This window comes from Thunnus albacares, chromosome 4 (assembly GCF_914725855.1).
Source record: "Thunnus albacares chromosome 4, fThuAlb1.1, whole genome shotgun sequence".
Lineage (NCBI taxonomy): Eukaryota > Metazoa > Chordata > Actinopteri > Scombriformes > Scombridae > Thunnus > Thunnus albacares.
Window position 1 is genome coordinate 14,163,895 of NC_058109.1, and position 13,267 is coordinate 14,177,161.

At 38.5% G+C, this 13,267-nt stretch overlaps 2 protein-coding genes across 2 annotated transcripts in view; one reads left to right on the plus strand and one right to left on the minus strand.

The window, feature by feature from the left end:
• Positions 1–11,069, minus strand: part of LOC122981285 (guanine nucleotide-binding protein G(s) subunit alpha-like) — a 32,068-nt gene extending 20,999 nt beyond the window's left edge. The window contains exons 1-4 of the mRNA XM_044349938.1: positions 9,236–11,069; positions 7,638–7,710; positions 3,727–3,781; positions 3,168–3,287 (exon numbers count right to left, since the gene is read on the minus strand). Coding sequence (XP_044205873.1) covers positions 3,168–3,287; positions 3,727–3,781; positions 7,638–7,710; positions 9,236–9,374 — 387 coding nt within the window. The 5' untranslated portion in view covers positions 9,375–11,069. The remainder of the gene's footprint in view (positions 1–3,167; positions 3,288–3,726; positions 3,782–7,637; positions 7,711–9,235) is intronic.
• The window catches only part of LOC122981284 (tubulin beta chain), a 48,379-nt gene that overhangs the window by 27,215 nt on the left and 7,897 nt on the right, over positions 1–13,267 (plus strand). The window lies entirely within an intron of this gene.

A 13,267-nucleotide genomic window follows, 5' to 3' on the forward strand; every position in this document is an offset into this window, starting at 1 on the left:
TCATGTCAAAACAGACAGTTCTTTGCGTTTTTAAAAGCACTCTCATGTACAGTTCAATATGAACGTGTTTTGTTGCTGCTGTTGTATTAAAAATAAACTTTGGCATGTTATGTTATATCAGTAAATCATTAATCACTTTAAATCCCGACTAGAAAACTTCATTTGTGATTTTACAATGACCCGTTGCCGAGGACAGGTGGGCATGGCAGTAATCATTCTGCGAGGAAGAAAAGAGCCTGAGCAAATAACCCTAGTCACATTTTTTTTATCTTGCTAGCAGGTGTCGTTCATTTTTGTTAACATTTTCTTTGACCAAACATTTTAGAAGAAAAAATATTTTTTGTAAATTACAACTACGAGGATCGTTGATCAGAAACGAAGCTTAAAAGTCTACACAGATTCAGCCCGGGCCTTGTGCTTATTCTCTCTCTCTCTCTTTTCCTCCCCTGCTAAAGGCAGAGTCAACCAGTCTAACTGGTTTCCAGTAGGCCCTCAGGCCAGGCGAGAGGGGGCAGGCTGAGGAGGAGGAGGAGGAGGAGGAGGCGGTGGAGGAGTCAGAGGAGAGGTTGAGCCTATCAGAAAGATTTCTACTTCTGTTCTCTTCCCGAACAAACACTCATTCACTTCAACGAGCAGATTCGGTTCAAGCTAAGCCAAACTTTTTGCTACTTGGAACTGATGCTTGCTGATTGCAGTGATACTCCGATAACCCCAACAACACTATTACTACATTTATACCTGCTCCAACCCTCCACACTCCACATTAAAAAGAGCAAACTTAACGTCAGATCAAAGCGTTGAGGGCTGGCCTTCCCGTCCGTCGAGACCCCGCAGGTCTTCACTGGAAGTCTAGTGACTGACAGCCCAAGGGAAGGGTCAGCTTGAGATAGGCCCGCATAATAAATTTGCCATGACGTTGCAGAGACAATATCAGGAGACTTCCTTTTGCTTACACACAAATACACACACTCTTCACTGGAAACTCAACTGCCACAAAAAAAAAAAAAAAAAATCTACACTATAAAAATGACCAGTTTAAACAGTGAAGCTATTGAGGCAGTAAAAAGTTCCTCTTCCTCTACGAAACTGTTCCCTTATTAGAGAAGAACTTCAAAGCTATTTAACAACAGTTCTTCATTTATTTTCCAACAAAGTAGCTTCAAAGTTTGACAGTATCACATCTATATTCTGTTAATACTTGTTCCACTGTTCCACTAAAACTACGTATTACTCTTTAAATTGTTGGGGTTTTTTGAAATCTGAAAACACACTTTTTTAGACCGAATTATAGATGTACAGTGCATCATTTTATACAACTTTCCCAGTAAATCAAACAAGGTATCTATGAAAATGTTTTGATTGTGACTAGAATTTAAAATGAATCAACGTGTGTTTGCACAGCGTTACATCTGATCGAGCAGTAAACCTTTCACTGATATCTTGAAAATGTTTTTATTTTTGAAAAGTTTAATCACAACTGTAACAGTGACTTGGCCAGATCTTTACGGGTAGCTTTACATAGTCTTGTCTAGAGTTGCTATGATTAGTCAACAGAAAATTAATCGCCGACTATTTTGATTCATTTTTGAAGAAAAAATGTACAAATTCTCTGGTTTCGGCGTCTCAAATGTGAATATTTTCTGATTTCTTTAGTCTTTTGTGATAGTAACTGAATATCTTTTGGGTTGTGGACTGTTGGTCGGGACAAAACGAGACATTTGAGGACGTCACTTAGGGTTGTGGGAAACAGTAACTGACTTTTTTTTTTTTACCTTTTCCTGACATTTTATAGACCAAACAACTAAATCAGTCCTCTGGTTAACTGATTATGAAAATAAGCATTAGTTGCAGTTCTAGTCTTGTTCACTTATAGGAGTTCGACAGTACTTCACTGAAACAGGACTTGCTTATGGTCTTATTATCGTTTTCGATGATTGACCAATGTGCTCATTAATTAAATGGTTTATGCAGCGGAGGAAATGCTTTCATCCAAAGTGTTTTACAGCTTCACATGTTCATGCAGGAGCGTCTTCGGTGAGAATCTTCTGGCCTTTCTCATCTCACTGAACTATATTTCCAGTAGTGAGTCACATACATTTTTACCTTTAAGTGAAGTCGAAACAACACAAGCCACAAATTAATCTAATGAAACAGAATCAGTAGCTCCAGATTACAGCCTCTAGTCCCTGCAGTGTAAAGCAGGATTAACATCAGATGCTATTAGGATTAGCAGGCCAAAACAGGCTTTTTTTTGTGATCAACTAATCTGTAACATCACTTTTAAACACCAAAAGATCATCCAGAAGACGTTAAAGTAAATAAATCAATAAATATGTGGTCCAGCGGCGGGACCTGCAGCGGCTCCCTGACAGGCCCCCGGGAGCCGACTGCAGCTCGGGGGGGGGGGGGGGGGGGGGGGGGCGGGGGGGGGGGGGGGGGGGCGGGGGGCGGGGGGGGGGGGGGGATCCCTCTGAGTCTGTGTGTTTCTGAAGGACAGGTCCCACTAGACACATTTAGGGTTATTACAGACAATCAGTGTTAATAGGCGGTGTGGATCTCTCAGGTGAGACGCTCATTCAATTGACAGCCTCCCAAGCGGGAGCACACCTGCTAATTACTGAATCACTGCGCAAACACACCAGGCAGACTCACAAAGGCAGCCATGTGAGGTGCCTTACTCACCTACAGCACACCTAGCCGGGAGACCTGCAGGCTGTTTTTGATACTCTAAGACATTTAATAGAAGTTATAATATATTTAAAAGATCTATTTTACAGCAAAAAGCTACAAATTATCTATTAAAAAACTACATATACATATGAAAAAAACTGATTTGCATTATTAGCTTGATATCTTGTAAGAAATTAGTATTGACAAGCCTTTTAAGTCCTTAATTTTTCACATTTGAATTAAGTTAAATGCACTTTAACATTTAACACTGGCCTCTACAGTCATAAAATTAGCTTCAGATGTCGGTTGATTCCTTATTAACTGTCTGATAACAATAATATAAAATGTTTCATGGACCCCAAGAAGACATTCGACTAAAAGTGGTTAATAGCATAAAACAGGAGGTGCAATCGAAAGAAACAGGAAACAAACCACTGTGAAAACCACCACACAAGTCACAGAGTCAATATATCTCAATGAAATAAGGTGAGACTTACCGAAGGAAACTCAAAATCCTTCTGGTTTATTAGGTTCAGGACATAATCGATTCGGGCCTGGTTTGCTGGGCAGGCTAACTTGCACGGAGGTGTGAGTGTATTCATGGCAGACACAATCGTCTGTATAAAGAGAGTAGAAGAAGAAAACTTACAATAAAATACAATAATTCATTAGAAACCCTGAGACACTTACAGTACAAAGAGGTTAATAAAAAAATTGTTTCACATCTTCGCTACATGAGGAGCTTCATTTGAATGTGCTAAATATTGATTTTTGAAGTAAGAGTGTGCCTGAAGTTCATTTCTCGAGCATCCTTGGTTGCCTTTTTTCTCTGACTTCTTCTATAGATATTAATTTTGACAGGACACTATTAAACAAACACACACTTTCAGGGACAAACAGTCTGCATTGTCTGTTATTACCGACATGAAGGCCTATAAATGTATTCATCTTCTTTATCATTGCTGCCTTCATGGTAGAAGCATCATTACAAACTGTTCAAAAATCCCAAACTTCAGACAGTATCATTCAAAATGTATCAAAAGATCAATTTCTTACCTCTATAGCTTCTTTAATGTTGTTTTTAATATCGTGAATTTTCTGTTTTTTCTCCCTGTGAAAAACAAACAAGAGTTTTTTTTAAAACACAAAAGCAAGACGGGGGGGGGGGGGGGGGGGCACTGAAGACTGTCACTTTGCTTACAGGCTAATAAAAACTTCATGATTATCAAAATCCGGCTCCATGGGGAACTGGAATAGACTTCCTAAACTAGGCACAAAGATATCAGCTGTAAATCCAAACATGGATAACACAGCTGTACAAGCTAAAATTACATTAAGTTTATCTCAAATACAAAAATAATTATTTTAACAGCTTGTGTCAGTGACTTTTAGTTGGAATACGCTGTGTAACAAACTTCTCCGGGACTTTTCTGTCAGCTTGGAGGTAAATTATACCAGACATCAGGAGTATTGTGGCTGCTCCTGATGCACAAATATCTTTAATTTGCTGACCAAGTGCAAGTCCTGAATTTTGTGTACTTGCTGATACCAAATGAGAACAGCAGAATGTGTCTTAATTTTGGCAATGGCATTTATTAAAGAGAAAACAGCAGCGTGGAGGACTACACAGCCTGTTATTGTACATTTTAAGGAGTTTTTAACTACAACCTACCCATGAGCACAAAGTAGAATTATACAAGATACAAAGTATTAACATATGCAATCATATGCACCATTTATAGTTGTAAAGACAAACAGAATTTCAGCATCACCAGTTTATCTGTTCTGATACCAGTATATTTAGTAATGGTTGAACGTCATACTTGTCTTTCAGAGAAACCAGGGTTACTAGTGTCATTGTTAAATTCTTTCAAACGTCCTGACAAAAGACAAGTTTGATATTGAAATTCCTTGAATGTAACACACGTACTGCTGCTTTCACAATGACACAAGACGATCAAAATATCTCAGTACGTCAGACCAACAGGAAACTACTGTAAGCATATCTACAGCATGTGTGTGTGTGTCAGTGCGCTGTGCAGTATATATTTTGTCAACATTACAGCGTCAGCCGCTGCTCAGTGTGTCGAGAACACTGAAATCAAGCTTGTATTACTCTTGTTGAGCCGACGGGATTTCAAATGAATATTCTGGATGAAAATCGGACGTTATAGGACAGTTTTAGTTTTGAAATATTTCTTAAACAACTACCTTCGTGTTAGTGAACATTTTCTAATTGTCAGTTGTTATTGGTCAATACGATTACATCAGATATCTCGATATTTTTAATTTCATACCTTGCTTCCGTTGGGTGACAAAGTATTTGAGATCACTATTGGTGCCTTCAGAGAAAACTTGAAACTTTTAATAAATGATCACTGAGCATGTGGGAAAAAAGTCTTACATTTTAAATATAATTTAAAAACTGTTAGTTCACTTTCAGTCAGACCTCTGAATTGGTGGCAAATCAATCAGCAACTATTGTGATAATCAATAAATTGTTTAAGCAGAAACTCCAATTATTCTGTCGTTCTCCTAAGGGAGGGTTTGTTGCTTTTCTTGTCTTTACATCACTGTAAACTGACAGAAGATTAACAGACAAACTATTTTGATAATCAATTAATCACTTCTGTCATTTTTCGTGCGAAAAAGGCCAAATATTCTTTTAGAGTTTTAGAGTTTTAGAATAAACCTGATGGAAATTTTCAGGCAAACAAACTGATTTCTTTGTATTTTCTATTTGAAGCAAATGAAGATGCTCCAGGCTGTACATTATAAATTAAAATACTTAATTCTCTGGTTTTAAACAAATGCTATCAGCTTGTTTATAGGGCTGCAACTAACTATTATTTTCATTACTTATTAGGCCACTGATTACTTTTCCGATAACTGACTTATCAGTCAATAAAATGTGAAAAAATTGAAATATAACCATCACAATTTCCTAAACAGAGAGGCTGGAACTGGGGAACGTTTCGCATTTTTACCTGAAAAAAATGACAATCAATCAATTATAGTGATCTCACTTAAAACATTAAGATCACCAAATAAAACTTAAGGAAACATTGGATCAATTGGATTATTTCTTCAAATGCTGCTGAACAGAGAAGTTAGACGTTGTGAGAGTGGCTTCAGAGAGTTTCCTTCTTGGCTCCTTTATTTCACTCGAGAGCGACAGCAGGACGACAGAGGAAAGAAAGACTACATTCTTCACACTAGGACCTCCACAAAAAAAAAAAAAAAAAAAAAAAAACACCCACTTTGAAGTGAACTGCCATACCGATCTCTTCTCACCTCAGCCATACTGCCCCCCTCTCTCACTCTCCTTGTGTCCTCCCTTCCTTTCATCCCTTTCCTATATTACTGTGTCACTCCCCATCATCTCCTTCTGTCCTCATCCTCCTCCTCCTCCTCCTCCTCCTCCTCCTCCACCCCCCTAGCACCTTGCACTGCCTGGCGCTGCCCTGCACCACAAGGGAAACTCAGCAAGGTGAAACCCTGCGGTCCAAAGAGTGCAACAAAATCCCCGGAGCTGAGCGCGACAGGAGTCACGGCCGACAGTGGATTTGTCATTACACCAGAGCGTCTGGGTCTGTGAGGAGCATCTGTTCAACATGACCCAAAAATAAGCACATGATGATGCTCCTGCCCCCAAACCCCTTTCTAGGAAACTGATGATTAAGAATAGAAAAATGTGACTTGTTTCCATTGCATCAACTTGGGATTGAGTTTTAGGAAATTCACAAGACGGGGTGGCTTGAAAACACCCAGGGCAATGTTTCCATGAAAACCTTAAACAGATAAAGCATTCTTCTGGTGTCACGCAACTTTTGAGTATTTACTCCAAAACATTACAAAAATCTGCCCAAAACACTTGACTCCACTTTCTTCTTTAGCACATATAGGATAGTTTATTAAAACAATGACAAGAGATAACGTCTCTATTCCTGAAAATGGGAAAAATAAATTGTTGTATACTAGCCAGGGAATAAAAAATATCTTCACGTAAAGTCTTCCTATTAATAATTAGTTAAATTATATATATTTCCAAGGACATAAGAAGACATATTTCAGAACAAAAAAATTCATCGCGTTAGCTTCAAAAAGTTGGTGCTTTACAAGAAAATATTTGATCAGGGATTACAATTTATATACGAAATACACTAAAACTATTTTTTAATTTTCAAGGTACAAGGTACAATTAGAGGTAGCTGTAATTCATTTATTGTTAAGGATATTTTAATGACGAGGATCCATATTGTCTCAGATTTGATTATTATAATGCTAAATTAATAGATTAAGAGTTTTTTCTGAATAGCATCTCTATGTCCTTTTAGCATCCGGCGTTTCTGTTTTTTCTATCGTCTTTTAGGGCTGCAAATAATGTTTTTTTTATTATTGGACTCATTTGCTGATTAGCTTCTCAATTGATCATTTGATCGGCAAACTTCTTCTTCTGTCTGACCGATGGTCCAAAAATAAAAAAGATATTTGGTTTGCTATCACATAAGACAAAGAAGAGAAGGAAAGTCCATGTAATTAGAAAGCTGGAACTGAGGAATTTTTGGCATTTTTGTAGAAAAAAACCTAAACGAGTCATTGATTATGTTGTCGATTGTGTAAGTCGACTAATGTGTTAATTGACTCATTTTTTCAGCTCTGATGTCAGCCATGTTGTTTGATGATGCCCCTACCTGTATGCCACCAGTAATATAAGATGTTATTTCTATCATTTGTATCTTCTGAATGCACCAATAGTCCTCCTCAAAACATCATTAAATATTTCTGTATCCACTCCTGTCATTATTGCCCAATTCCAATAAGTCCCATTTAAATGTTCATCTATATTCTCTAAATAAAAGCACCACAAACTGTCTGTCTGTGCTTGTTTAGTAAATCTGAAATGTGTTGCAGGTGTGTGATTAATAAAAGACAAACAGAATACAGCACGAGGGAAACCAACTTACTCTGCGTTGAAGCCATTAACGTGCAATATTCGCATCTGTTTGACTATCGTGCTTTTCCCGGATTCACCGGCCCCTGAAAGCAGAAAGAGGAGAGAGAGAGAGATCAGTCAGGAGGTGTTCAGAGTCGTACAAAACTCCAGGATGTGGATCCATCTGAAACCAGTAGATTATGGGTTAAAACACTGGACACTGGATCTGTGGAGGACAGGGGTTCAGGCATTTTGGTGTCTTGGTGGAGGATGGGGCCAGTTGAAGATGAAGTGAACAAGATACAACCTTGATGCCCGAGATTTTTTCCGTAAATTATTTGAATTTTGGGGTTTTGTTTCTCTGCACCGTCTAAATACTGTACGATACTGCACAGAAAGAATCCCGAATTCTGCTTCACCTAAACTCTTCACTCCCATTTTGTGCTGTATGTTACAGAAAAGCAATATCTCAACTCCATATTTATAGTAAATCTTGATATCTTAGAAATACTCAGGCTAGGGCCTGAGCAAGATGGCGAGATGTAAAAAAACAGCCAATCAAAGGGCCAGGTGAAGTTGGAGAAGGACTTTCAGCATCAGGGACGAGGACAGGAAGAACGGCTGGACCAGATCGGCTCGGAGTCTTTTTTTTTTTCTTACAGCAGAAGTGAGACACCAAGTCAGGACAGCAAATAAGATCAAGGAAATGTCTTTTTCCGTAATTCTGGCATGATAAGTGGGTTGGAACATTACAAATGGAGGGGGGATCAATTTCAGACCATCATTCAAGGGTGAAGCTAGTAATCTGAATAGTAATCCTAATTTGCTCTCTGTACTCCAATCGGTTTAGCAAACGAGGAGCCCTTAAGGCCTTAAGGTTGTATCATGACATCAGAGGCCTAAGTGACAAATAGCTTTATCAAATTAAATATATAACGTTGCGTGTAGAGAATAATCAGAAAATATCCATTTCCGGAGCGGCTGATGTGGAGACGATGATGCAAAAAGGTCTGAAAAATAGCCTCAAACGTGAAGTCTTATAGGCCTAAATAACTCAAGGTGAAGGCCCCTCCGGAGCCACACAAACACACACACACACACACACACACACACACAAGATCACAAATTTTTAGCGGACAGTGCCGTCCTGTATGTGTGAATTAAAGAAACAACCATGCAAATCTCCTGTTGGTGGCCCAGCCTCTGCATGGTGCCTGCCTGCCTGCCTGCCTGCCTGCGTGTGTGTGTTCGTGTGTGTATGTGTGCTGCCTTCAACACAAATGGTGGGTGTCATGTCCACCGTCTCTCACATGTTCTGTAATCATGTTCCAATACAGCAACAAACCCGTCCTGTGTCAAAAAAAAAAAAAAAAAAAAAAAAAAAAAAAACCTCCGACGGTGTAGTGACATCATGTCATTGCATCATTTGTTGATGCTTGGTTGATACCGGCTGAGGAAGTTGTCGTAAAAAAAGAAACATTTTTTTTTTCATGGGTACAATCTGAAACAATAGCTATTACATTTGTATTTAGACAAGTGAAAATACATGTTTATGTCGGTGAAACAATTCAGCACAAAATGGACTGTGAGGACACACACATATTAATGATAAAATATCACAAAACCTACCTAATAGTAGTAGCCGGTGAGTTGCCCGGTATATCTGTTTGTCTTTTTGGAGCTGCTTCTCTATCTTTTTGTTGGCTTCCCTCTGTGCCTTCTCCTCATTTCGTTGGTCTTCGGTCTTACTATTGCCAAGACAGCCCATCTTCCCAAAAACCCAGTGATAGGTTCAAGGGGGGGTGGTGGGGGGGGAGGCAGGGTGGTCAGTTGGGTGTGTGGGTGCAGGGAGGGAGGGAAGGGGGAGGAGGAGGAGGAGGAGGAGGAGGAGGAGGAGGAAGGGAGGAGGGTGTTGATCAGGAGAGAAATCAATCAATCCTAAATTCCTAGACTGGCCCAACAGAGGAACACCTGGCTCAAAATGGGTGACATTTATGTTGCCAGATGCCCAATTAAAACAGATGTAAACCTGTTAGTTAGTTAGTTAGCAGACTGCTGGGCTCCACCAAGGCTTGTAGGGATGGGATGTGGATATTTACTGGCAATTTATCAACACAGATCAGTCAGAAGGGGAGCAGAGCAACGATGCCGCCCTCTCAGACGCTTGATTCCTGTGTTTTTCACTGTAAATCCGCAATGAAGTCATCAACATTGATATGACAGTGGATGTGAAATTTCCAGCCTTTGCAAAAAAAAAAAAAAAAAAATGTTACATGAATGAACGGTCGGCGGGGTCCGGTTTTCCTTTAAAAAGAGGTGTTTTAAAAATAAAAATTAAACGCTTGTTTTTAAACTGTATATTCACGCTATTGTGTGTTAATTTTCTTTAGCAAATGTCTCCTCTGGAGCCCATCTTCGGCAGATATCTCCACACTGCCATTCAATTCATTTCCACTTTACAACCAAAGCCCTATTTTTTCCTCGACCTCCTCCTCTTCTTCTTCTTCTTCTTCTTTTTTTCTCCTCTCTCTCCCTTTAAATATATATTTAAGGTTATTATTTTTAGGGAAGGGGGGGGGTGTTGTTTGCAATCCTTTCTCCACCTAACCAAAGCACATCAGAGGGCGGGTGGGAGAGAGAAAAAAAAAATTAAAAAATAAATATTTCCTCTTAAAATGACGGCATGTGAATCATCAGGCTACACCGGAGCTTCTTTCTCTATCACAACAACCGTCTTTCAAATCCGTCACATTATATACACCGATTTTTTTTCTTCTTCTTCTTCTTCGTTGTCGTTGATGTGAGCAACCTTTATCAATAATATCCTGTTTTTTTTAGCCGATGTCAAAATTATATCCTCTCCCCGTCAACAGATGCTGGTGCTGCTTTTTCAACGGAGGGTTTGACCAGACCCAAAAAAAGGCCCCTTCTCCGTCCTTTTTTCTCTCTCTCTCTCTCTCTCTCTGTAACGTTAATTTGTATTTCTCCTCACATCGGAAAGCTTCTCCGGGCGAGCAAAGAGGAGGCTTTCTCGGGCAGCTGGATGTCCTTGAATATAACGCAATATCCAGGTGATATTCGTGGAAATCCTCCCGTTATTTTCCCCGTTTGGCGCAGGTACAGCCCGCTGTCAAGTCTCTCAGCTTTTTGTATTCCCTTTGAATCCGTATGGTAAGATTATGGTTACATGTGCATGATACATGAACATACCGCGGTGTTTTCAATCACTGATCCAACGGCGACACACTCGTTATTATTTTTTTCTTTTTTTTTACCGCCGAGAGGCCGCGTCTGCTCCGATGAACCGGCCGGGGAGGCGCAGAATCGTTTCTTTGCAGTATTACTCTGAATTATTTTTGCCCCCTTTTTTCTCTGAGAATTGTACATTGAGATAGATAGCGTTGAAGAGGTGGGGTGGGGCAAACGGCTCTCACGGAACCCTGGGAACTAAGAACGGCGGTCAAGCGTCCCGGGATGAAACGTTCCACTTCCGGTTACTGCTTTCATAATAAAGCCTACGTGGAGGCGTCGTGACAAAAATGCACAGCTGTTGGAAGCTGGGAAAAAACCCACTAAAAGCAACTCTTGTGATTAAAAATAACGTAAATGCCGCTTCCTATGGCAACAGTTACACTTACAATAATACATAGGCTTACATATTGTGCCACTGAATGAAAAATATGCCTGATTAATTCCTTAAAGATCCCCTCCTGACATGTTTAAGATGTATATAAAAGCTCTGCATTGCTAATAATGTGTGTCTGATATGGTTTTTCCACAAAAAAAGTTAATTTATATTGTTTAAAATCCTTCAAATTACATATACTCCTCCTCCCTCATTTAAAAAAATCCTCATTAAGAAGTTTAACTGTTGGACACAAGATGTCTCCTACTTCATTGTAAAGTCAATTCTCAGTGTTTGTGTGCTACAGGCTTCAAGTTTCCACATCACAAACTGGTTGTGATGTCACAAATCTCAACCTGTGTATCATAGTGCATTATGCTTTGTCACGAATGACAAATTTCACACTCGTTGTTCTCTGTATTACCAGGTTGGTTGGATTCCCTTACAGTCAAGAAGAAATAGTTATCTAATGTTATTCATCTATAAAGCTCTACTGTTGAAGCTTTCACACTACCTCACATGTCTTTTCTTATTTAAATCAAGTAACTACAGCAAACCATCCAGTAACTACTTAACCTTAGATATTCCTCAGGTACACACTAATGTTGGCTCAACTGTAGTAACAAGAAGAAAAACATGTTTTTGAGTGAGGAGGGACTTTAAACATGTTGGAAAATAATCCCATGGAGCTCCAAATGGTCTACATGGGTCACATGATCATTGAATAGATGATAAAGAAAAAACATGTCTTCTACACAGTGTTGTTATTTTATATTTTTGATTTTCTTTTATAAAAAAATATTTTTTTCTTTTAATTTTGTTTCCTCTTCTAAAATTACCTTTACCATGGCCTCTTAAAGTCCTTTGAATGAAACAGTCTGAGGAGGAAAAATTACTCTTTTGTTGAACTGTCCACAACTTCTGGCCCCTCTAAGGTCACATCTCAAGTAGATGCTGATTCTTTTAAAGGAGTCACAAGACAAAATGGTTGGAAAACATTTACTTGGATAATTCTCCGAGCTTGAAAAGTGACAAAGTGATAAAGAATTTATCATCAAAATAGTTGCTGATTAAATTTCAGTCGATTGAACAATCTATTTATCAATTAGTTGTTACAATTTTAATGTAATTTGATCGAACATTTTTAACTCTTATTTTTCCTGAGTGAGTTTGTTATGTTTGAAGTTGACACAAAGACCCAATAAATATGTTAAATAAATAAGTATATATTTTTTAAAGGCTTTATGGGAGATTGGCGCTTTAATAACAAACATAACCTACTCCTATGATTATACTATTTTGTGAGTAGCTTATTTCAAAGTAACTCACTATTTTGTTATTTTGGTGACTAAGTTGTGGTATGGAGCCAAAGTTACAAATAAAAATAATACTTATTGCATTTTTTACCTGTAAATGTCCCCGTCACTCCAAACATTTACAATGTTATATATACATACATAATTAACATAGTATATATTTATTAGGAAGAATTGTATTGGAAAGACACGAAGAAACAAATCGACAAAAAACCTAAAATATTTACGTTTATCTTTTCTACTGAGGACAGACACAGGCTGTGCTTTTAACTTGAAGTTAGGCTTACGGTGTTTCCGGTTTTCTGCTTGCTGCCACTTTACGCATCTGGACTGAAGCAGGGTCGGATCACATGATTGCCCGGAGCGTCATGAAGCAGAGGTACAGAAGGGGAGAGGCGCCCTCTTTGAAGCAAAATGACTTATCCACCTATCCACCCAAAAGGCAATAATCAATAACACTGAAAACATATAAATAAAGTTATAAAAAATACCCACACACAATAACACAAACTGTAAATGCCATCATACAGATTTTAACAATAATACAAATAATTAAAATACAAATAATATTGTATATACCACCACCACCACTACTACTACTACTACAACTTATAATAATAACATTAATAATAATAATAATAATAATAATAAAGTAGGATAGTGGAATACAGTAACCTTGTAAAACAAATCTCCTCAGTCAGGTTATTCCATGCAGGGTCT